General features: G+C 42.5%; 1 protein-coding gene across 1 annotated transcript; it reads right to left on the bottom strand.

Annotated features, from left to right (window-relative positions):
* Nucleotides 1-313: 313 nt before the first annotated feature.
* On the bottom strand, nt 314-23,936 carry LOC132249329 (metabotropic glutamate receptor 1-like). The gene is made up of 3 exons (XM_059724159.1): nt 23,924-23,936; nt 21,213-21,297; nt 314-4,020 (listed from the first exon to the last, which is right to left on the bottom strand). Exons 1-3 carry the CDS (start codon nt 23,934-23,936, stop codon nt 3,171-3,173), a joined length of 948 nt encoding a protein of 315 aa, XP_059580142.1. The 3' UTR covers nt 314-3,170.
* Nucleotides 23,937-24,423: the final 487 nt, after the last annotated feature.

Raw genomic sequence — 24,423 nt, 5'->3', positions numbered from 1 at the left:
GAACTATGTAACAACTGGAGTGATTTCATGGGACCAGCCATTCTCCCCACCCTTTCCCACTTGGATATCCTCTACAACCTGTGGCTCAAGAATGGTCTGTGTTCCTGATCTTTACCGGTAATCAGAATAGGTCCTGTGAAATTATAGTTTAATCAAAAGCAATATGTATGAAGTCATTCCACTCTCTTACACACAAATACGTGACATGTAATACACAGATTAAAAACCTGGGGGTGGTTTATTTCTGGACATGTATGTTAAAAAATATTCCGCATATTTCATGAAGCAAGAAGTAATAATCCTCTTTTTTAAATAATAATTAGAAAATATTTATTTTACAGCATTTCCAAGATCATTTCAACAAAAAAGGCAATTTTAATCAAGCATTTGACAGGCCAAAAGGAATAACTTTTACAGGAAGCTTCATAGCTTGTACAACCACATACACAAAGGTGAGTCCTTGCCCTTTAGATATAACATTATGTATGTGTATGTTTCCAGTCTTACTGATTACAAACTAAGAGCTAATATATGGAATCTCAAGAAAACTCCTACTCATGATATTATGATTAAATAGCAGTAATAAAGTCAGTGCTTAATGTGTTCAAATCAGCTAGGTCGGTAAAGCAAGGCAAATTACCATTTCACTATAGATCCTTTTTTGTATTTACCTCATGAATTCAAAGTCACACCTCGAAAGTGCTAATCCTCTGCCACTGATGGTGTATGCTATTGGAAGCAATACAAACCATCCTTCACTAACAGCAGATATAAGAAAATATAATCCTCTTGCCCGTATACTCATCAACAGATAAAACTTTGCAGGGTTTATTTTTTTATATAATTTCTTTAATTAGCTATCTATATTAAACAAACAAAAACAAAACCAGGCTTAAGCAAACAAAATCCCTCAGGAAGATTTTATTCATCCTAGAGCACAGATATTAATCCTTTGACAAAGAAGTAATTCTTTCTTTGGGCAAAGTCAATTCATACTTTTCACATCAAGATGATGATAAGAACTGGCAACAAACCAGAATAAAAGAAAAAGAAAGTCACCAAAAGGGGAAAAAAAAGAGTAGGGATTAAATATTATTTCTCACTTTGGGTATTGGCCAAATCTTCTAGTGTTACTGGCTGTATAATTAGATCAAAACAACAACAGCTGATTTTTAGGAAAATAATAAATTATTTCCAGCAGGATTGTTTTAATTAAAAAGAAACAAGAGGAAAGAAATCAAATATAAATGTAAATAATTCAGAAAAAGAAACAGTTATATAAATATGTTGTCCTGTAAGGAGTACTTCAAAAAATGTCTACAAAAAATAAAGTGTAAAAATTAAAGGACATCCCATCAGCGAAGGTCAACAAAACTGACAATTTACACCAGTGGACATTCTGTCCTATGCAAGCAGGGCAGAACAGCATACATAACAACAACTATGTATATCAGCTCAAGCCACAACATTTAGATTTGAATTTAGAACATCTACTAAGTTAGGAATTTGGGATTTTTTGGTTTTGTTTGTTTGTTTTATTAGTCTCATATACAGGGGCGAGAAGAGGACATGAATGACAGAAGAAACAAACACATCAAAATGCCCATGAGAAATGGGCATGGGAAATGAAATAGGAAAAGTGGTAATGAGTGCAAAAATAAAGACAAGGAAATGTAAGAGAGACAAAGACAAACAGATAATTCTGAACAGACCGGGATATTAGTCTACACATTAAGCACTGATTAGAGTTCCTGTTTGAACATGATTTTCTTTAAACTATCTGAAATAACTAGAAATGGTCTAAATATTTTTTCAGTCTTGCTTTTATAGATTTAATACTGGCATGTGCAAGTTTCTAAAACAGACTTTTTTTTCTTTTTTCTTTTTTGGTTAACCACACTTGTTGCAAACACTTAAGTAACAAGTTCTCAAAGCACTGGTTATCAATAGCATATGTCTACATCATAAAATATCTGCAAAATAAAGCACCCTATTATAAGAGTAACAACGGTCTTAGCTTGTATATGAAAAATGTGTTAGCACAGCATACAAACCTTCAAATATCTATCGTATATTTGTAACAATGCTATATAAAACATGATTGGAACATAAAAATATTCATAGTATATTTATAAGACAGTCTTCCAGTGGCAGTTATTAGATATTACATTTCACACATACTATGCGCACACATACATGGACACAAACACACATTCACTCTCCTGCTTCTACAATGAATTTGTTGACCCACAGTAAAGAATTGCCTTTCGTTTAAAGTAGTAATTGTTGCTATAAATATACAATTATTTTTCTCATGTATGTGTTTCCAGAGTAACACAAACAATGTAATCACATGGCAAATATATTGTATTATGAAAGGTTAGTTGGTAAATATTGGTTTGCTACAGTAAATGTAGTGTAACAGTTTAGCCACATGGCTTGCAATCTTACACAAAAGGGCAGATTTTTAAAGTCCTCAGCACATTACAAGTACTACAGCAAAGGCTCTTTCCACCAGACGTTTTGAGTCTTCATCACAAAAAATAAAAATCACAATTATCTTGGCCCCTTTTCAAAATCAGCACAAGAAAAAATCTAAATGTGAGGAGCTGATTGTTCTAATAGAACTCTTTTAAAATTGTGCCCATGGGTTATTGGCGCTGCTCACCCACAAACACGCATTGGCATACTTTGTTCCAGTCACAAAGCCATAAGCTCTTATACACAGATCTCTTCACCTCTCCTTGCCACCCTCTGCCCTTCCAGCTCCTGCACCAGATGAAGTTTACAGCCATGAGATGTGTTGATGACTTATTTATGGTTGCATTTCCAGAGTCCTTTTCAGTCAAGCATTGCCGAGAGTGTGTTGTGTGTGTTTATGATTATTCGCTTTTTTTGCTATAGAAGTTGATTATTAGGTTTGTGCTTTGTCAGAATTTTTTATCCCCCTCTCAAAATACAATACTTTCATTATTATTTTTAATAGCTAAAGAATTTGAGCCCTCAAATGGATCTTTTTTTTTAGTGCAGGAAACAGTTTTTGACCCACCATATGTGACATCACATTCTGCTCTCTCTCACATAGGTTGGTGCTTTTTTCCCCCCAAGTAACTTAGAGTTGACAGCAGCCAAAGTTGTCTTGGTTCACATCTTGACGTGGGCCTCCCATTCTACAGGGTGGATGAGCTTTGCTTGTAATCTCTCAAAATGACCGAAGCATAGGTCACATCTGGAGGGGTGCAGAGCACTGACTCTGACACGGGGGAGCTGGGCACAGAACTGCCGGAAGCCACTGAATCTCGGAAAGGCGATGGGGGTGTCAGTGCCGGCGAGTCTTCGAGAGTCAGCTTGCTGGTTGCCTGCTCTTTCTCTTCCTCCTCATCCTCTGGGTTATCTGGCCTCTCATACACATATCCCTGAATAAGCTTAAGCTTCTCACTTTCTGCCTCCTCGGCTGGAGGCGAGACCGGCTCTTCACTGAAAGACGCCATCTGGAGAGGAAGTGCCTGCTGCTGCAGCAGCAGTGGAGGTGGGTAGAGGGGCCTCACTCCATTCCCAGCATTAGGCACAGGGATAACAGAGTTGAAGTCGGGAATGCCAGTGGCAAACTTGTTGACCACACCTTGCAGCTGCTCCATAATGGACTTCTGCTGTGGGGGCAGGCTTTTGGGGGTCTGTTCGGGTAAGAACAGGTGGGTTTCTTCTGCCATTGCCTGGAGTGGGGGTGTCGTCATCACCCGTCTGTGCACCACCATGGAAGGGCTGCTGGGCTGGTTGAAGCGTGCCGGCTCATTCTCCTCTTCCTCCACCACATTGTATAGAGTCTTACTGCTGATGTCTGAAAAAGTCATGCTTTTGCTTTGGCCATGGTAGCTTTTAGTGAGGGGCTTGATCACCGCTGTCTGATTGCATCCTGACTCCTGGCTCTTCACATGCACTGAGAGTCTGTGCCACATGTGTTGCCCCTTGGGAACTTGTCTTCCACCTGGTTCAGACCATGACACAGACTTTCCATTAGAACTATGAATAAAATAAAGATGGGTTTATTTGCATTTACATTACGCACACATGTCCAATATAACAAACAAGCCTATAGAGTGCTTGGCTGCTTTGCCTCATTAATCAATTCTCCTGCGTTTTAATGTCATCTCAGAAAGAAGCACAGGGAAATACAGCAAACGGAAACAACAATCTCTCTTAAAAGCAGCAATTACCACAGTTTTTAGATGAAGCCAATTACTCTCCACTGGCTACCAACCCCACAGCCAACATAGAAAACAAAATGCTGAAAAAGGGTGTTGCAAAGGTCACCTGAGATTTGGGGGCTGTGGCTGTTTTGGTTTACATCTGGATTTGTTCACTGTGCCTTTCAAAGGGAATCACAGGCACAGCTCTAATTAATGCTGACTGCAGTTTACATGGAAGATTTCTGAAGTGTTGCGAGAAAAACAATTCCACAGTCTTCGCCTCTCAGCATTAAGCCAGGCAGTAGAAGCAACAACTAAATATTCTCTACCTCCCCTTAAACCACCCCCTGAACACAAACACGTGCACATTTAGTCAGACATCAAAAGTCCCAGACACGAAGGGCTCCAAGGGCCTAGCAAGCAAAACACTGCTCAATTTCTATGACTCTCTGTTCTGTCATCTCCTTTCTACTTAAAAGCGTAAAAATACAAATTGATAGTTTATGTTCACAGTTGTTTATTTACCCAACAGACTCCTTGTGTGTTCAGGATGAAGAGGATTTAACTCCTCATCCTATGATACTCTATTGATTTTCAAGCTGGGAGACCTACTGGGATTGGAAATGGTTGGTTTATGTTGTCACAGAAGCAATATGATCATCCTGAACCAAATCCTCCCAGTTGTCTTGCTGGCAGGATGCCATTAAGATACGCTCCACAGGGCCTCTGGTTGAAGAAAGAATGCAGGGTTGGGGTCTCTATCTTTATTCTCATAAAGGGGTATCACACAGGGAACCAACGACCTGTGCTCTTCTGTCCCTCTGGGTTTGCACTGGCATTAGCACCTGAGAGGAAGAACATCTCAGCTAATACAGCAGGACAGAATTGTGGTCATTAAGCAACAAATTCTCAGAGTGGTGGGAAAACTGGTGGGAGTAGTTCGAAGTCATTACCCAGTCCTACTTGGAAGCAAGCTCAGGGGGAGGAGAAAGCTGTAAGATTTCTCCAAATGGATCTCCTCTGTCTCAGGCATTCTTACATCAAGGGGTAGGAAAAAGCAGGGGTTCAACCCTCAAAACCTGTGATTCCATTAGCGATTCAAAGCAATCCATATGGAAAGCTAGTACCACCTCCAGAATCGACCTGTGGCTTTCCCACAGCGCTGTTACAACAGTTCTGAGTCAGGCTGGCAGGGTTTCCCCTCCTAGCTACTGCCCTAGCTACGTGTTTTGTTCCTCTCTGGTGAAGATTTCTCCCCGTGACAGTCAAAGCCTGTGAGGATTACAGTGGCATAATGATGACAACTTTGCAGCAACTGCAAGAAATGGGGGCAAAATGTAACCCTGTCAATTTAGGGCAGAAAGGAGAAATTGACAAAATGACACAACATTTTCTATTTCGGTGCAAAAATTAGGAGGAAAAAAAATAGAATTTAAGGTAGATCCCAGCTGTGAAGTTCAGCTGCAGAAACAAACTTCCCCAGGAGGAGGGTGTCTTGCATCCGGGGTTTTATGGGTGGCTCACAATAAACTAAGGGGCCAAGCACAAAGTTTTTATCTCCCCACAGTACAGAACTTCTTGGAGCTAGAATTTTGCCTAAGGGAAAAAAGGAAATTTTCGACAGCCAAAGAAACCAACAGTTAAATTATAGCAATCAATGAAAAGATAAGAGTAAGGATTTAAAATATTCTGCAGACTCTCTCAGTTTTGATCTAAGTGATCTGTTTGATCACATTTTGCTGTAAAGATAAGCAAGTCAAATAACTGCAAATGTTTGTAAAACATTTTTGCAAAAGGTTTCATATCCATAATAGTAACATTTTAATATGCACGGATTTACAAAACTCTTCCCACAGAAAAAAATCATTCACCTTTTCTTTAAGTGATTCTCTATAGTATGTGCACACTGCATTCTGCACGGTGATTTAATACCTTAGGACCACTGTAAGAAGAATTTTCTGAAAGTCTATCATGCTGATCTGATTTTTCTCATGCCTAGTAGATTTTATCACTAAGTCTGCCCCCCCCCAGCCTTGGTATCTCTTCTCATCTTTCCTATCCTCAAACCAGCAACTTCGCCTCCACCTGATTCTGCACCTGAGATCTTGTGTTTTACATTAAAGGCAAAGTGCCTCTGTAGCTCTATCTTCATCTGCCTTTTTCTCCCATTCCACTCATTTACCTTCCCTACTAACACTCTCCCTCCTCTTTTCTAATAGGGCTCCTAAATAAAAGTTACATCTTTTATCTATAAAATTTCCAGAATCTGCTTAAATACCCAAATCATCAATTATGCTATAATCAAGCCAACCCATTCCCCCAACATCTATGTTACAACTGCTAACTCACAAAACTTACTTCAAATTATTAGCTCTAGGTGAAATCCTCATGTTAGAGAAGATAATGAGAGTTTTGCCATTGCCTTCAATATGGCATGGTTCCACCCTCATGATCATGTCAGTTTTGTTAGTTAAGTAACTTTAAAAAATAACATTATTCTTTTGAAGAACTGCATCTATGTTCCCTCTCCTACTTCCTTCAATCTCCCCCGCTATTGTTTTCTTCTCTTTACTTTCTTCAGTGTGCCAATATTCAGTTAGCTTATTAATAATTCATATTTGATAGAGAAATATTATGACAACATGAAATTACTATGTGAGCTCTGTTGCTTAGAATTCAGATGGGAAGCTAACAGGAAGTAAGATGCAGCCAGCCAGAACAAATAACATGAAAAGGAATGGTCACTTACTTCAAAACAAAGACCAAAGTCCTTGACTGAAGTCATTTGGAATAACCCAAATTGTCAAGATGGGGCTGTGAGGCAGCAATTAAGCAACTATACCATTCAAGTTATAAATAAGTACAGGAGAAATAGGAACCTAGGTTGTTCATTTACAAGAAAGAGTACTATCCTGAATACATCTGACATAGCCATGTCCTACAAGATTGTCCTACCCATCTTCTGGAGCTTTATTTGTGGAAGAGGGCAAAATAATCTGAAATGTATAGCTGTGAGAGGTGAATCAACTATGACACCTCTGAGAAAAGAGGAGAGAAAGACTCATAGTTTCATAGTTGGTAGGGTCGGAAGGAACCTAAGGATCATCTAGTCCAACCCCCTGCCATGTGCAGGAAAGGATGCTGGGGCCAAATGACCCCAGCTAGGTGGTTGTCTAGCCTCCTTTTGAAGACCACTAGGGTAGGGGCGAGCACCACTTCCCTTGGAAGTTGGTTCCAGATCCTAGCCGCCCTGACAGTGAAGTAGCACCTCCTGATGTCTAGCCTGAACCTACTCTCAGTGAACTTATGGCTGTTGTTCCTTGTTACTCCTGATAGTGCTCGGGGGAACAGGGACTCTCCCATTGCCTGCTGGTCCCCCTTGGCAAGTTTATAGGTGGCCACCAGATCCCCTCTCAGCCTTCTCTTGTGGAGGCTGAACAGGTTCGGGTCCCGCAGCCTCTCCTCGTAGGGCCTACACTGCTGCCCCCGATCATGTGAGTGGCCCTCCTCTGCACCCTCTCAATGCTGGCCACATCCCTCCTGAAGTGCAGCGCCCAGAACTGGATGCGGTAGTCCAACTGTGGCCTGACCAAAGTTGCAGAGAGGGGGAGAATCACCTGCTTGGACCTGCTCGTGATGCATCTATGGCTGCATGATAAAGTGCGCCTAGCCTTCCTGACCGCGTCCGCACATTGGTGGCCCATGTTCATCTTGGAATCAATAGCGATTCCAAGATCCTTCTCTGCCTCTGAGCTGATGAGAAGGGAGTTCCCCAGCCTGTAGATATACTGCTGGTTCTTCCTCCCCAGGTGCAACACCTTGCACTTGTCCATATTGAAACCCATCCTATTCTCATCTGCCCACCTCGGTAACCTGTCGAGATCTAGTTGTAGCATGTCCCTCTCTTCTAGCGTGCTCACTTCTCCCCACATCTTAGTGTCATCTGCGAACTTGAACAAGGTGCTTTTCACCCCCTCATCCAAATTGCCGATTAAGATATTGAACAGCACAGGTCCGAGGACTGAGCCCTGGGGAACCCCACTGCCCACATCTCTTCAGGTCGAAAATGACCCATCCACCAGTACTCTCTGCGTGCGGCCCTCCAACCAATTTGTGATCCATCTGACTGTGCAGACGTCAACACCACAGATGCCTAATTTTTTAATGAGGATGGGGTTAGAGACAATGTCAAAGGCCTTCCTAAAGTCCAGGAAGACTATGTCCACCGCGACACCTGCGTCCAAGGCTTTTGTGACTTGGTCATAGAAGGGCACCAGGTTGGTCTGACAGGACCTGCCTCTAATGAACCCATGTTGATTGCTCCTAAGCATAAATTCCCCTGCTGGCCCCTTGCAGATGTGCTTCTGGATAATTTTCTTAAAGAGCTTCCCCAGGACCGAGGTAAGACTAACAGGCCTATAGTTTCCTGGGTCCTCTTTTCTCCCTTTTTTGAAAATGGGGACCACATTGGCCCTTTTCCAGTCATCAGGCACCTCACCAGAGCACCACAAGTGCTCATAAAGCTGTGCCAGGGATCCCGCAATGACTTCTGCCAATTCCCTAAGCACTTCTCTAGTCAGACTACATGAGACTCAAATTTGCCTTAAACCTGAATTTAATTTTTTTCTGCTTTTTAACCAAGCACAGACTGTCCAGAATTGTGATAAACATTTTAGTCTCTGGGAAACAGTGCCCTAATGATAGAGCACGGGTAGCCTCTGTCAGAAAGATGCAGTGTGATGTTTCAGTCCATTATAGTGTAAGGACTATAGTGTTAGGACCACAGTCTCTGTGATGTACAAGACTCACCTAATGACAGAGTTCAAAAGAAAGTAAAGTGGCCCCCACTAAAAACTCTGCAGCCAGGAAGGACTACTTTTCTTTAGCCCCAGGGAATCAGAAAGGGAGCAGTGGGTCTCTCCTCCCCACCTTGTGCTAGAAAGAAAGAAAAGCAGCGGGGGCACTGCTTTTATCTCTAAAGCAGGCCAGCAAAGAGAACCCTTCTTGATGAAGCTGGCCAAGCACAAATCAATTCACTTAGCACAGGGGTGGGCAAAATGCAGCCTGTGGGCTGAATGCAGCCTGCCAGGCCATTCTATCTGGCCCACGGGCCCCTAAATATTAATTTTCTAAACTTTTTATCTGCCCCTGGCTGCCTGTCACGCAGCCCTCGATGGCTTACCAAAATTCAGTAAGCAGCCCTCCACCCAAAATATCTGCCTGCCCCTGACTTAGCAGCACATAGCATAGCCTCATGTTAAATTTAGGTTTCTCCCAGAAATTCCAGGCTGCTGTTGTGAAGCTTATCAGCTGACTCTGATGAAACTGACTTCCCTTGATTGACTCTAGTCTCTAAACCAGTGGTTCTCAACGTTTAAAGACTCAAGGCACCTCACCAAAACTGTTCTGAATTTAGCAGCACCCCAGTGGAGAACCACAGTGATAGAGGAAGACAAAAGAAATGCATTACTATTTTTTTCCCTACTAGTTTAGATTTCAATTTCTCTCTGTCAAATAAATAAAACTAACTGTGTAAAAATATTTTTAAAAACATGATTACATAAAAAACTTCTTTCACAATGAACCACACAGACAGAGCCTGGGCAGCTTTGCTTCTTCCCAGCCTTTCTTCCAAATCAGGGCTTCCTGTGCTACCTGTGTGGGACCAGGCAAGTACACAGTACAGATCAGCAAGACAATCTGTGGCACAGTCCAGGTCTCCCTCCCTCAGCTGGTAGAGCAGCAGTCACGGTGATGGCAGGAACAGCCCTTATCAGAGATGACAGCACTGCAGACAGGGCTTAAAGGAACAAGCATACTTACCTTTTAAACCTATCTTTGTGATCATTGTGGTGGCTTAACTGTGGGACCTGCCTACAAAGTGCACATGATCCTCATATGGGCCCTGCTACACATTCAAATTAAAACTTGCTACAAACCAGCTCCAGAGTCGTTACAAATTTTCAAGCACTAACTTTGTAGTTACTTGGCTCTTTTTATACCAGAATCATTTTTATGGTGTGATAATTACTTTTCACTTGTGGCTAGTCTAAACTTATTGTGTGATTAACCAGTTCATTGTTGTGATAATTGCTTTGCACTTGTGGCCAGTCTAAATTTATACTGCTGCTTCTGACTTTGTGTTCCCTGACACAGTGAGACCATTGGATTCATGCTGTGCTCCCTGAGCGATATGTATTTTTATTCCCTTCCCACCCTTAAAGGGGCAGTGCTGTTGCCAGCTCGGCCCACAGTGGTTCATGTGCCCAGGAAGGCCCAGGGCATGAGTGGATAGGGAATAGGCTGGGGTCTTGGCTGGCTCACTGCTGCCCACTTGGACTTCTGTGGCTCTAGCACCTTAGATCATTTAAAGGAGCAGCCTGCTGAAAAGTCACATTCTATAAACAAACAAAAGAAATAATGGCTGCTGTCCTTCCCTACAACTAGAAGAGCAGAAACATGAGGTTTGATTTCCTCTGCATGGAATCAGCCAGTTAAGAACCACTGCTGTAAGCTGTTGTGACAAGTGGCAACTCTTGGGTCTCATGTTGGCCCACCCACCTGTCTCTATGGGCAATCCACCCAATCCTGCCTGCCATGACTCTGTTGTTTCCATATACGGATGGTACATGCAGGAGACTGCCCATTACTGCCCTGGGGTGTTATGTGAGGCTCTGACCTCCCCTATACTACAACCCATGCCTCTCAGATGGCATCCAGATTAATATTACTCCCAGTCTGAGACTGGAGCAAACTATATCCAAAGTTGGGCTCCACACACACACATTTGCACCTCCTCTCTCACAGGAGGCCTCTTCCACTCTGCCCTCTCTCACCGGGGCCTCTGGCATACTCCCCGATACCAGGCCACACTCCACTGCCCTGCTCATCCTTGAGAGGCTCCTCTTGGGCCATCAGGCTTCACTGCTCTCATACTGGCCTTGACATGCAGAACCTTTGGTTCCCATGAGTTCCCCTACTCTACATGGGTCGGCTTTATGCCAAACCCTGGGCTAATTCTGTCCCAGCCTCTCACCGGGCACAACTTCTCATGGGGCTGGCCCTTGTGCTGTCCTTCAAGTTTACTCCCATTTGACCCTACTCAGTGCACCTATTGGGCTGTCCTTCAGGCCTACTCTGACTTCAGCCCTACTCAGCCCATTCACATGCACAGCCCTTCAGGCCTACTTGCACTTCAGCCCTACTCAGTGCAGGGCCTCCCACTGCTCTCCATACTACCCGCTCTGGGGTCTCTGGGATCTCATGTCCCTGCTGGGCTCAGGCACCTACACGTTGACATACCTGGCCTCCAACTACTTCCCCAGCTGCCTCCAAAACCCACCCAAAGATGGGGGCTGGGGTTAAGGCACCCCTCCTTGCCTTTCACCGTGGAGATAATTGGCCTGGCATTTCCTGGGGACTTCTGTGCCACCAGGAGCCCCACCAGGCTACTCTTCCCCAGCAGGGTGCAGTTTTAGGTCATGCCCAGGAGCCTCCAAACCATCCCCATAAGCTCCTGCCCTTACTGCCAAGGTTGTTCCTGCTGCAGCTCAGCTAGGAAATGTTTCTGCCTCTCCTGGCTGCAACAAACTGCAGCCTTTATATGCCTTGTTCAAAATGGCTGCCCTCATCAGGCACCTGGTAGCTGCCTGTCTCTGCCTTTAAAGTGGCAGGCACCCAAAGGTGCTCTGCCACAGCTGTACTGCTGCATGTATGGCTGATGAAAAGAAAAATAATCAAATGTACTTATTATTTGGCTCTCATTAAGTGCAAAATTACCACCAACTCTTTCAGGAATGTGTTCTCCCGTTGAGTTCCACCCTTTATAAAAGTTTGATGATGGCAAGGCCTATGAATCAGAAACAGAGTTAGAGGATCCATATCCAGGATCAAGGTGTTTATCTGCCGAGATGCCTGAGGGGCCCAATCCAGGCAACACTCTCAGAGCACATCTGACACACATTGATAAACTGGGTCCTTTGCAAAATGTAGTGCTGCTCCAGGTACTGTGGATTCTAACTTTTAGGTGCCTTTATTGGATCTCTCCTTTGCCTTGGTTGTTACATACATAATAATTCTCTAAATTATATGTATTGTAAGGATAAATTTTTGAATGGTTTTGAGATGCCTGGATGCCATGATGATGGGAAACCAGATAGGAAGCTATATAGATAAATGGTTTGTTACCTGGGTAACTGCCTACTTACCTGTGTGACCATTATAGCTGCTATCAGTTAATGCACTTGAGAATAAGCCCGCTCACTTTAAAAGGAAGAGGCTGATAGCAAGGTATTTTCTGTATCATTTGGAATTCACCTGCTGTCTTCACAAAATACACGAAACCACACAGTGGGTGCATCTACACGTTCATTAATGCATTTTTGCTACTGCTACTCTAATATGAGGTACTACATAAATGCACATTAGGCTGCCCTAATGTGCTGTAGCAAAAGCAAACACCTTTTTAATGATGCTTAATGTGCTGTAGACTAATTGTGCATTAGCGTATTAGCACTGTTTTTGACATGTTGCTTTAATGCACAGTAGAATAGGCTACTGTGCATTAAAGTACATGTGTAGATGCATCCACTGAGTACCTGTTTACCTCTCCAAACACTTGCAAAAGGAGCAAGGATTCTGGTATGACACATATGGATATATTTGCTCTAGGTCTGGTACTGTTAGATACGATTGATCCATTACTGATGTACAGAAAATTCCATAACTTGTTGGAGGACTCTTTGATGTAGCAGAGAAAGACATAAGAAGAACCAGGGGTTGGAATATGAAGCCAGTTAAATTTACTCTAAGAAATAAGGACACAAGTTTTTTTTTATTAATCGATCGTCATTAACCACTGGAACAAGCTACCAAGGGAAATGGTGGATTTTCCAGTGTTCATTGTCATTAAAGTAAGACTGGGTATTTTTTGAAAGATATACATTAGCCAAATATTCTTTAACTTGGGATCAATACAAGTCTAACTGGGTGAAATTTAATAGTCTGTAATAGTCAGGAAGTCAAATGAGATAAGCTAATGGGCCTCTTCTATGAACTAAATTTTGAATTAATTTTTCATAGATTTCATAGGTTTCTAGGGTTGGGAGGGACCTATTAGATCATCGAGTCTGACCCCCTGCTCTGGGCAGGAAAGAGCATTGGGGTCAAGTAACCCCAGTCAGGTGCTTGTCTCATCTCCTTTTGAACACCACCAAGGCAGGGGAAAGCACCACCTCCCTTGGAAACCCATTCCATATTTTGACAACCCTTACCATAAAGAATTTCTTCCTCATGTCCAATCTAAATCTACTCTGCTTCAGGTTATGGCCATTGTTTTTAGTAACCCTGAGGGACGCCTTGGTAAACAGAGTATCCCCTGTGACCCCTGCTGATCCCCCCCGATGATTTTGTCAACAGCCACGAGATCACCTATCAGCCTTCTCTTGCAGAGGCTGAAGAGATTCAGGTCCCTCAATCTGTCTTCATAAAATCTTATGTGCAGGCCTTCAACCAGATGAGCAGTCCTCCTCTGAACCCTTTCCAGGTTATCCACATCCCTCTTGAAGTGCAGTGCCCAAAACTGGACACAGTACTCCAACTGCAGCCTGACCAATGATGCAGAGGGGAAGTATCGCCTCCCTAGACCTGCTCATGGTGCACCTAATAATGCAGGAAAGAGCATGCTTAGCCTTACTTATTACTTCGATACATGGGTGACTCATGTTCATTTTTGCATCAACTATAACTCTGAGATCCCTTTCCACTGCTGTGCTACTTAGAATGGTACTTTCCAGTCTACCGGTGTATTGGTGATTCTTTCTCCCCAGGTACAGCACTTTTCACTTATCTTTGTTAAATTGCATCCTATTCTGATCTGCCCACTTCCCCTTTTTATGCAAGCTGAGACAGGACTCAATAAAAGACTCAAACCAAAACCCTGGATACCAAGCCCTGCTCTGTTTTCAGTTCCCTGTCTCACCATCATTTCAGAAGATGAATCGCAGCTACTTCTCAGGCATTAAGCAGAAGTATCTCTTTGTTGTAAAGTCAGAGGTCAGCAAGCCATCTGACCAAATTTAGCACTGAGCTAACTCTGTTGTAAGAGAAAAATGCTCTTCAATGACAGTACCACAAAAAGATCTTGTACAAAGGCTATCACTACACCCTTCACATAACCATCACTGCAAAAGCAAAACAAAAATACCAACTCCAAAGTCAACTCCTGTTACAAGTCCCTCCTTGGCCCAAATAGCTCTGACTTATGGATCCCATTCAAGAAAGCAGCTTCCACTTTCCAAAGTAGCATAACATTTAATTATTCACAAAGACTGGATACCTTGGCTGCTGACAATGAAATCACAGACTTGGAATGAGAGGTCTGGAGGGGAGACTACTTCTCTTTTATTTCCAATGATGCCAAGCAGGCCTGACCCTAAAATCTATCCCAAGAGAAGAGGCCTTGGGTATGTCTACATTGCAATTACATAAGTGTTTGCTGTGTAGTGTGATGTAGAGACATCCACATTTGACTTGAAACTCACTAGATTGCCAGGCGTGAGCCTGCTACCAGTACCTGTGCTAGCTCATTTGCACTCAGCACGAACATCTCTATACTAGAGTGCACTGTAATCATTTCTGTGCAGAGACATAAGAATGAAGCCAGGTGCCCAGGGCAGCTGCTACACACAGGGAGAGCAGTGACTTCTGGTTGTCGCCACTGCAGGGATTATGACTGTGCAGACCCAGCAGTAGTCATTTTTTTCCATTCCCCATCACCCCCATGTGGCACCCATGGCAGCTGCTCCAGTTCCCCTGCTAAGTTATGCCACTGTTTCTATGCCTACAGTATAGCCACACCCAACACTTCTTCCATTAGGCTTGCTTTTACAGTCAAGACCAAGCTGCTATCAACAGGGATAAAAAGAACACTAATCTCCTCTCCAAAACTCTCATTCCACCCTACCTACCAAAAACCTTAGTCTCTCACAGCTTCTAATGAACAGCCTGCAGTTATCAGCTCTAACCTAATAGGTCACTTCTGTTAAGCACTTCCCTGCCAGACTTCTCTTAACCTAGTGATAGGTTTTGACCTCATCATGACTCACCGAAGAATGAGATAGATTCAACCCATCACAATCCAACTATACTATGCTTAGGGCTTTGCTGATAAATATTATTTATTATTACCAAGAGGTAATAGTCCTGTGCACTTTCTAGCTCAGGGATGAAAGGATGTCACAACAATTTCTTGCTGCCTGGCTAGTTTTCTCTATGGTGCTTTATAATTAGAATAAAGTTTAACCTTGTATTGGTCTCTCTCTAAAGTTGGGTCATTGAAAATAACTTTTTCTGTTCCTATTTTTTTAGGGCAAAATAAAATGCTTCCCTTGTTCGCAAGAGACTTAATAGTCTAAGTAAATTAAAGGACTATTTCAAATGCTTCTTTGAGACTAGTTTATTAAAAACAGTTACATACAAAATGTAACTAAACAGAAGTGGCTCAGCCTGAAGTTAAATGGTTGTACTACCATAGGGACATTTACCACAGAGCAGTGAACCTGTTCCAAGTTTCTGATGTGTTGTAGCTCACCAGTTTGTCTGTTTGCTAGGGACAGACATTCGAAAAGCCAAAGCCTAAATTGATTCAATCTTTGCAGGTTAGTCTAATGTGCTTAGGTTGAACCGATTTGCAACTGCACAGACATTCCCTCCAGACTGAGGACATGCAGCCACATGCCTGAAGTTGCTCAGGCATGCTAAAGTACCTCAGCTGCAGGGAAGTTGTGCTGGAGGGAGTGTGGCCAGACAGGACAGTAGCCTTGGCTGAACTGGTCAGAGAAGGGTTTAATTCCCCCCTCCCTGTCCCACCGGCAGGGACCCAAGCCAAGTCTGCCAGGTGCTCCCCACTCACTGCTGCAGGTGGGCCCACATGGCCCCTGAGGCAGAGGGGGTAGGGGTGGGGGGGTTATTTCCCCCTCTACCTCCACTTCCCCTGGGGGACCACAGCCAGGTTTGCCTGCCCTGACTGCCGCTGCTGCTGCTCACTCCTTGCTTGGGACAAGTGGCAGAACAAGCCCCCTCTGCACCTTTGCCAGATGCTGAATGGAGGGGGAATAACCCTGCTCCCTGTCCCCTGCCTAAGGGGCCCTGCTATCTGATGTCTGGCCACACCCCCGCCTGGCTACTTCAGCAGTGACAGGGCAGGGTTCTTGATGGGGCAGCAGCTCCTGTCATGATATCGGGGAGCAAGAGGCCCTTCCTGGTGAGGGGCCGCAACGCAGGGCAGGCAGAGCCACAGCAGGCTATGCACAGCAGCACCAGAGCTTGGAGCAGGCCAGAGCCTCTTCCCGGCACCACCAATGCTGCTGCCATGGCCCACAGCAGCTTTCCCCACCCTGCAGCATCACCACCTGCTGGGATGAAGTTCCCACTCCAGGAAACTGTCACAGTTGCAGGGGGGCAGGGTCAGCCCTACTGAGCTGGAGCAGAGAGCCCAGCCCAGCCCCGAGAGCTTGCTGGGATGCTGAGGGACTATGATTTACCTTAAACCAGGAAGGGGTCTGGGACAGACATTGCATGAACTGGTTTAAGCTCAATCAGTTAAGCCTGATACTGTATTCAACTAGGTTTCTCTCAAACCCATTTCAGCCATTTTGAAACTAGTTTATGTTCAACATCTGTCCCTAGCCTTTGTCTGTACCATAAGTCCATGCTTTATCTATTTATGTTATTATTTTTACTACTTTTCTATTAATGCAAGCAATAGCAACATCAGTTTTGAAAGGATAAATCTCACTAGATAAATTTTAGATTTTTTTTCCCTAACAGGACTGTGAAATCAGTAGATCAAGGGAGCTTAATAGTCAATATGCCAGGTCCTGATGTAGTGCAAATCAGCACAGGTTCTCGCACATCAATGAAAATGTCAATTTACACTCTCTGGATATTTGGCTCCAGAGACTAAAATTTCAATAAAAGGGAAACTAAAAGCCTCAATGAAAAAAATAATTAAAAGTGGAATAGGAGGAAATACTGTCATATGAACTGAAAACTGACTGAAAGACCATTCATAGTGGCTCTGTACTAAGCTGGGCTATCAAGGGGATCTGAATGAGGGCTGATTTAACTCATATTTAATATTTTCTTTAAAGCTAAGTAGGGCTGGTGTGATTAAGACAGTCAAAGAGCCTGAGACTGAATCAATTTAATTTTTGCAGGTTAATCTAAGCTGCATAGATAGAACTAACAAGCAAGTGAACAGACTTTCACTTTTGATTCTGGAAATGTAGTCATATGCCTGCAGTAGCCCAGGCCAGAAGCTGCAGAGTGCTGGAGTATACCTCCCTGCTCAGCTGGAGCAGACAGCTTGGGCCAATGCTAGCCCACCTACCCTGCAAAGTGGAGTTTGCAGGGGAGGTGCAAAGCATCCTGGGATGCTGGGGGACTGTGAATTAACTTGAATCTGGAGGGGGACTGGGACAGAAGTTCAATATACCAATTGAACCTAAATCAGCTAAGTCTGATATTTCATCAGTCCAAGTTTATCTTAAACTGGTTTTGGCCATTTTGAAAGCGGTTTATGTGCACTGAACTTCTGTTGTGTTACAGATTTGAACTGCTTTATGATCACTTATACCAGTTTATATGTAACTTCTGTCCCTAGCCTAATAGTCTAGAAGACAGACTAAGTGGCACATTCCTGAAATCCAATGAGTAATATGAATAGAGGGAATACCTATCAGGACTGAAGGACCTTAGAGAGCTCAGTAATGTGGACAGAAAAGAAAAAATAGATTTGTTTTGGAAACATGTAAGTTGATGCAACTCAAAAACAGTAATATGTAGCTTTAAGGGAGTCCAGAGATGTGTAAATAAATAATGATGTAAGTGACTTAGCACTGGCATGGGCGACTGGTGCCTTTTGAGTCTGAGGGTCACCTGTAGAAGCCACCAGCAGCATCGGTGGCAGAGACAGGGTTGGTGGGCACCTGCAGAAGCCACCAGCAGCGTTGGCAGTGGGGACAGACCTGTCAGGGGGGGCATAACTATGAATGTGCAAGGTAATATGTCTATAAAAATAAATGATGGATATGTGGGCTGAAAACACAAAAACATCACTCTATGGCCACCTCTACATGAGATGCTAATTGCATATTAGCTCATTAGCACTGTGCAGTAGCGTTGCGTGGCACAAAGTGTGATGCAACACTACTGCACAATAGTAACGAGCTACTATGCAGTCAGTGTTAACTAAAAGGCATTTGGCAATCCTACTGAGCAGTCATTTAGTACTTGTATATGCAGGTAGTAAATCTGTGTAGTAACAACCATGCACTCAGCGTCTCATGTAGCCGTGGCCTATGATGTGCAGAGCTTATAGTTCCAGTCCTATAGGCGAAGGCCTATAATATTTAACATAAAGGAAGTCAATGACAAAACTTCCCAATATGGCTCTGGTGCTAAAACAAATCTGTTCTGGGTGCCATGTTAACAGAAAGATATTGGTAAACTTGAAGCTGTTCATAGAATAGTAACAAGAATTATCAGGGGAAAGAGAAGATGACATACAAGGGAAAATTAAACTGCTAAATATGCATAATTTAGCCAAACAATACACAACCAGACTCTAAAGGTCTGAGTGGCTTTAACACAATAGATAGAGAATACTGAGCTATAGAAACATATAGCTGAGAGCCATGGGATGAAATCAAGAATGGGAAAATTGCTTCAGACATTTGTTTGGACAAAGTAAGTAACAATCCTGAACTGGTAGAGAAATAGTAATCTGCTTAGCTTTTTTTTCCTCTTTAACCTAGAAGATTCTTCAGTATATTCTAATACAATTTTTCAAAATATAAATAGCTTTTAGAGCCAGCAGTCTTGCTTTACATTGCAATGGCTGCTACCGTGACTATTTTGAATGTCAATGGAATATGGTTGCCACAGGAAACATCCATAAAAATAATCCCACTGGTAAAATACTGCCTATCACGCTAAATAAATAATACCAAGTGATAAGGTATATTGTTGTGTGTGTGTGTATAAATAACCAACACAGAAACAATAAGGAATGAGGGCTATAGGGGCATAACCAAAGGTTGCAATAGTGCCAGTAACAACCTTGGAGAATTCAGATTCAAATGTGATCTTTTTGAACTTTCAAGTAAAAATAAATCAGTTCTGACTATTTTAATTTTTTTTTCCTCTGTATTTGCAGCTACATGCAAAACCAGGTGTGGGATGAAGGTTGCTAAGCATTTTGAGTTGGCTGTAAGATAACCAAGGGTAAGTATGAGCAAAATCAAAGGGAGAAAACACAGATCTGTTTGCACATACCTGGAAAGTGAGTGAATTGCAAAATCTGGTTTTCGATTTGGAAGGGGGACCTCAAATCCACACTGTATTTGCTGCTTTTTTCAGCTTCTGGTAGGTTGGTGAAGTAAAAACTACTAGAGACTCCTTCAGAAAAATCACCTGAACTCTTAGCCCCTACCTGGATCCAAACAGCCATTTCAAAGACCACTTATTAATTGGATTTTCGTTACATGAACAATCTTATGACCTCACTTAGAAGACTACTTTTTAAAAACTGTTTATTAAAATTTTGCAATAATAGAGTTGTGAGGTTTCTGCCTTTCTTGCATGTGGGAATCTTGTAGCTCATTGCTGCCCGCATTTTATAGCACCTTTTGTTGTGCTCTTGTCTATTTGCCTCCTAGTTTCTCAGTCGATCCTCTCGGACACGCAGTTGGCAACTGGCATTCCTGAGCATTGGCAGGCCTTGTTCCAGATCTGAAAAGTGGGCATGTTGTCATTGCATTGGGAATTAACAGGGAAATATTTGTGCTAATCCTTAAACTGACGTTGTAACATTTGTCTTTCTTTGAAGCAAATACGGCTACTGCCAAAGTACTGTGATGCCTCACCACAGTATACAATGCACCATACATATGTTTTTTCTATTAAGAATATTAGCAAAGCTGCTTTGTATAAGACTAGTATTGTTGCTACATGGCTGATAACATGAACTCTTCAAAGGAACCTAGATGGCTACAATGCCAGCAGTCTACTATACCCCAGTAACTGGTGAGAAATAATTAGCAGCTCTGGTCATAAATAGCTTTGTATATTAATGAAAAGTTGTGCAAGGGTACAAGACTGCTACCCGGTCACTATGCAGCCTTTCTTTGTGCAGCAACCAGATTAGTTTTGTCTCTGGGGTTTTATCAGCTGTGAAAGAGTATAAATCTATAAAGGAAACAGCTTGGAGTGACCACAGACTTCGTGCACAACAGCTAGACTTTTCTACAATGGCTTTGTATTTGCTTGGAAAGTTACTAAGCAAGTTTAAAACCATTGATCTTAACAGCCAAAACCTGCTACAATTTATAGGAAAGGTAGGATATTTCAGATTCTAACTGCCTTTTATGTGCACCATTGCTTTAATCAGAGTTTAAGAAACTGCATTAGCCACTAGAGGCCAGATTTTGCACCCCACTAACACACAACTTCTTTTGTTTTCCTTATTTTTGTGAGTCCCACCAAACCAGTGTTTTGTGTTCCCTCTGCTGGCTTTGCAGCAGCAGTTCACTAACAAGCGCTGTTAGCAAGAGCTGTGCACAACCCAGAAGTCTTGCCATGAGACAGCCACTATAGAGATTATTGTTAAAAAGTACGCAGGATAATCTCAGCTCCATGCAAAACTGTAACAAGATAAAAAAAATATATTGTTGGCTAAATGGAAAAAAAGGTGAAATTAGTACAAAAATCTGTATCGGCATACTTGTAGGCATTTACAAACAAAAGAGAAGATCATGAAAAATAAAAACTGTAAAAAATGATCAATGGTGTCCTCTTCAGAATGGACGGATAATCAGGTTAAGGCATTGTGCAAAATCGAGCACATAAGCAAGCTCCCCATCCTTAATGGCACGTACCACATTTCTCCCATTATTAGAAATGATAAACCAATGAGAAAGAGAAAGCAAGGGGTAAAACCACTGTTTGTCATGCAGCTTCTCTTACACATTCACTGCAGCGTGGGATTTTTCAAAGCTGCACATGTGCCGACGGACACTGGCTGGTGGGCGAGAATTCTGGCTGCCTCTTCCTGAAGATTGAAAAGAAAAAGACACCCAGTGAGTGGTTATACACATGTACACACATGGTGGTTATACCACTCAATAGGGTGCCTGTCCCTCATCTAGTCCTGGTCTTCCTGGTGTCTTTTCCCATTCCTTCTCCTCATCTTCTTTTCTGCTTTCTTTGGTTGTCTACTGCAACTTCCACAAAAATCTCTCCCTTGCTATTGTGTGTTTTGTTTTCAAGTGGCTTCTCATGGTGTTTATGCTCATTCACTCTACTGATACCTTACGCTCTCAAATAGCAGGTGGCAATGCTGCTGTGCATTTAGTCTTCTGTGGAAGCTCTCCCCTGGCCTTCCCCAAGCAGGGTGGGAATGGTACAAAAGGAACAAGTGCCTTTCACACCCCATCTTTACTCTTGGATGTTCTCTAAAGAATTTTATTTTTTTCAATATATACTCAGTCTCCATTTTTCTTCAGTGGCCCTTACTCCTATTGTTGGCTTTTCTAATTGTTACCTTTCTGTGAATGTCTGGCATGAGCAAATAGTCACTGATATGCACTGCATTTGCTCTTTTGTTTCTCATGGAAGTAACAGCATTTATGAAGGTAGGCACACAGCTGAGGCTCTTTTAGACACTCCAATGCCTCACAATTGTAAACTGCGGTCACTTTGGGTATTACCATGGCAGATAAAGTAAGGCGATTTCCTCTTTTATTCTCTTCTCTGCCGCACTATTATATGGTTAACAAAAGCTGATGCAAGTGCTCAATTTGTCTTTCCCAGAACCAGTAAAAGAAAAAAAAAAAAAGCTTTGATAAAAATCTCAGGCATTCTTGCAAGGGGAGCGTGTTAAGAAAATTCTGTAAAAAGGTTTAATTCAGTTGAAAATCAAATGCAAAAACAAATCTCAGCATTTTTTGCCCACAAACAAACAATCACGGTGTACACTGGCCAGACTTGTGTTCTCCCATAACAAAGAGTTTATGGATGGCATGTACAAGTACTACATATTTTGTATGGCTTCTAACAATCAAAACAAACCAACTCATCTCACAACACACTGATGCACAGGGGCACAAAGTGATGCATACAGTTTGGGGATGCAAAGGCCTGGAGACGACTTCTGAACTATTAGAATTTGGGCTATTTCTCAGTGCTGCAATCTACCCACCTTGGAGCCTCTAAGATAATTAAAATCCTCACCAGCAGTGACAAGATCTCTGAGATTTGAAAATGTAAAGGCAATCATAATTAGGAGCTTAGCTACCATGACCTCTTCTACACCCCATTAAGCTTAGAAAGATAATAAAGCTTCTGATTAAAGAAAACAGCCAACATTTCTATAGATTTTTGGGTTTTCATTATTTACTGGCAGACCAAGAGCTTTCTGCAGAAAATGATGTGAGTCATGCCTCGTTGCTGCTTGCTTTGTTAGAAATCAGAAATTAGAAGTGTATTCAGTCAGAGCAGCTGATTTGACAAAATATGTGACAATCTGCACCCCATTATTTGAGACGAAACTCTAGCTCTAAATATATTTCCAGTATGTGTGAAACTGCAGCATTCACACTGTACATATGAAAGACACTATGACACAAAGGACCTAGGCTTGCAAAATGAAAAAAACAAATGTTTGAGGTATATTTGGGTGTCCTGGGCAGCAAGACGTGGGGAAAGCTAGTGCTTACCTGCTTGCACAAGGGCTGCCAGAGTTGCGGGACTGGCACAGGTTGCTTTCACCCCAATGCAAGCTTCCTTAACAGGACCTGCTGTAACAATAGCTTATGCTCCCTGGGTACAACCTTTCTGGCATGGCCACTGAATCTGCACCCTGGGCTAGACCACTGATCATCCCACTCAAGTTACACCACTGTAAAAAACAATGGTGAAATGTCCTTTGACTTTAAGTCATGGCTAGGGGTCAGGTTCCTTGTGAAGTAACATATTTCACTGGACTGAAATACAACATATTTCACTGGACCCACTTTCTACATGTTACACTGCACTCTCACTCTTGGCTTTTTCAGAATATTCTTTCTACTCAATACTTCTTTATGTCTAACATAAGACTCGTGGTCTTTCTCTCTTTTCACTCTCCATACCCTTACATCTTTGGTTCTTGCTATGAATTCTTCATGCAGACACAGTCAGATTTCCTCCTAGCGTGTTCAAAAAAGTAGATTTCATTCTCTATGGTTGTACCTCATTAACAGATGTATATCCTAGCCAAAAAACAAATGTAGGTATTACATCCCCATTCTGGCCTTAAACTGTTTTGCATTGTTGCTGGCGCTGTTAAAATGAATGCCATGTCCCCCCGCCTCCCCAACGTGGTGACATTTCACTGGTGACTCATGTGATGCCTATACATATGGAAAAGGTCAAAGTTTGCCTGAACTACTATGGCTAAAGAAAGCCAGTTTCTGTAGCCAGAAGTACACAAGAATGATATAGCTAGCATCCTGCCCAGTTGCATGTGCCCTCCCAGTCCTGAATCAACAGGTGCCATCTATAGCTTGGTCAACTGCATGTGTCCAAAACAAGGTTTGAACTCCCACCTATGGAACTCCAGTGAGACACCTTATCAGCTCTGCCATTACACCCTCCTCAGTATTGTATGCAACAGGGTAAGTTCAGCTTTGAGTTACCTGAGTTTGGCATCAACGTATCTATGATGACTTCAGTTGAAGTCTTTTGGATTTACAGCAAAGTAGGCAACACAATTCAAAAAGTGGTTTGTAATTCTGCAGAATGCTTTGAAGCTAGCAACAAATGTCAGTGATATCAACAACAACAAGTATTTCATTGCATTGATTTTAAAATTATTTCTTTGTGCCGTTTGCCACTTCAGTCCTATTTATTATTAATACTGGCAGTGCCCAAGGGCCCTAGTATGGATTATGGCCCAGTTCTTCAGGGTCCTTTCTTTACTTTCTTCCATCTTTTTTCCCCTTAAATATAACATTTTTCTGCTCTACATACGGTAACCACTCGTCACTTATTCATTTCTTTGCTTTTTGAACAACTAAATGTTCTGCCCGTCTTTATAATGAGCAGAGACAGGTAGTTAACCCTGTTAGTTTGAAGTCAGGCAGAAGGTAGGGTAGATTTGCACCTTACAGACTAACTAAATCAGAGCTACATAGCA

This window comes from Alligator mississippiensis, chromosome 1 (assembly GCF_030867095.1).
Source record: "Alligator mississippiensis isolate rAllMis1 chromosome 1, rAllMis1, whole genome shotgun sequence".
Taxonomy (NCBI): Eukaryota; Metazoa; Chordata; order Crocodylia; family Alligatoridae; genus Alligator; species Alligator mississippiensis.
The sequence above is the reverse complement of the archived record's forward strand: the minus strand, read 5'-3'. Positions and strand labels throughout refer to the sequence as shown.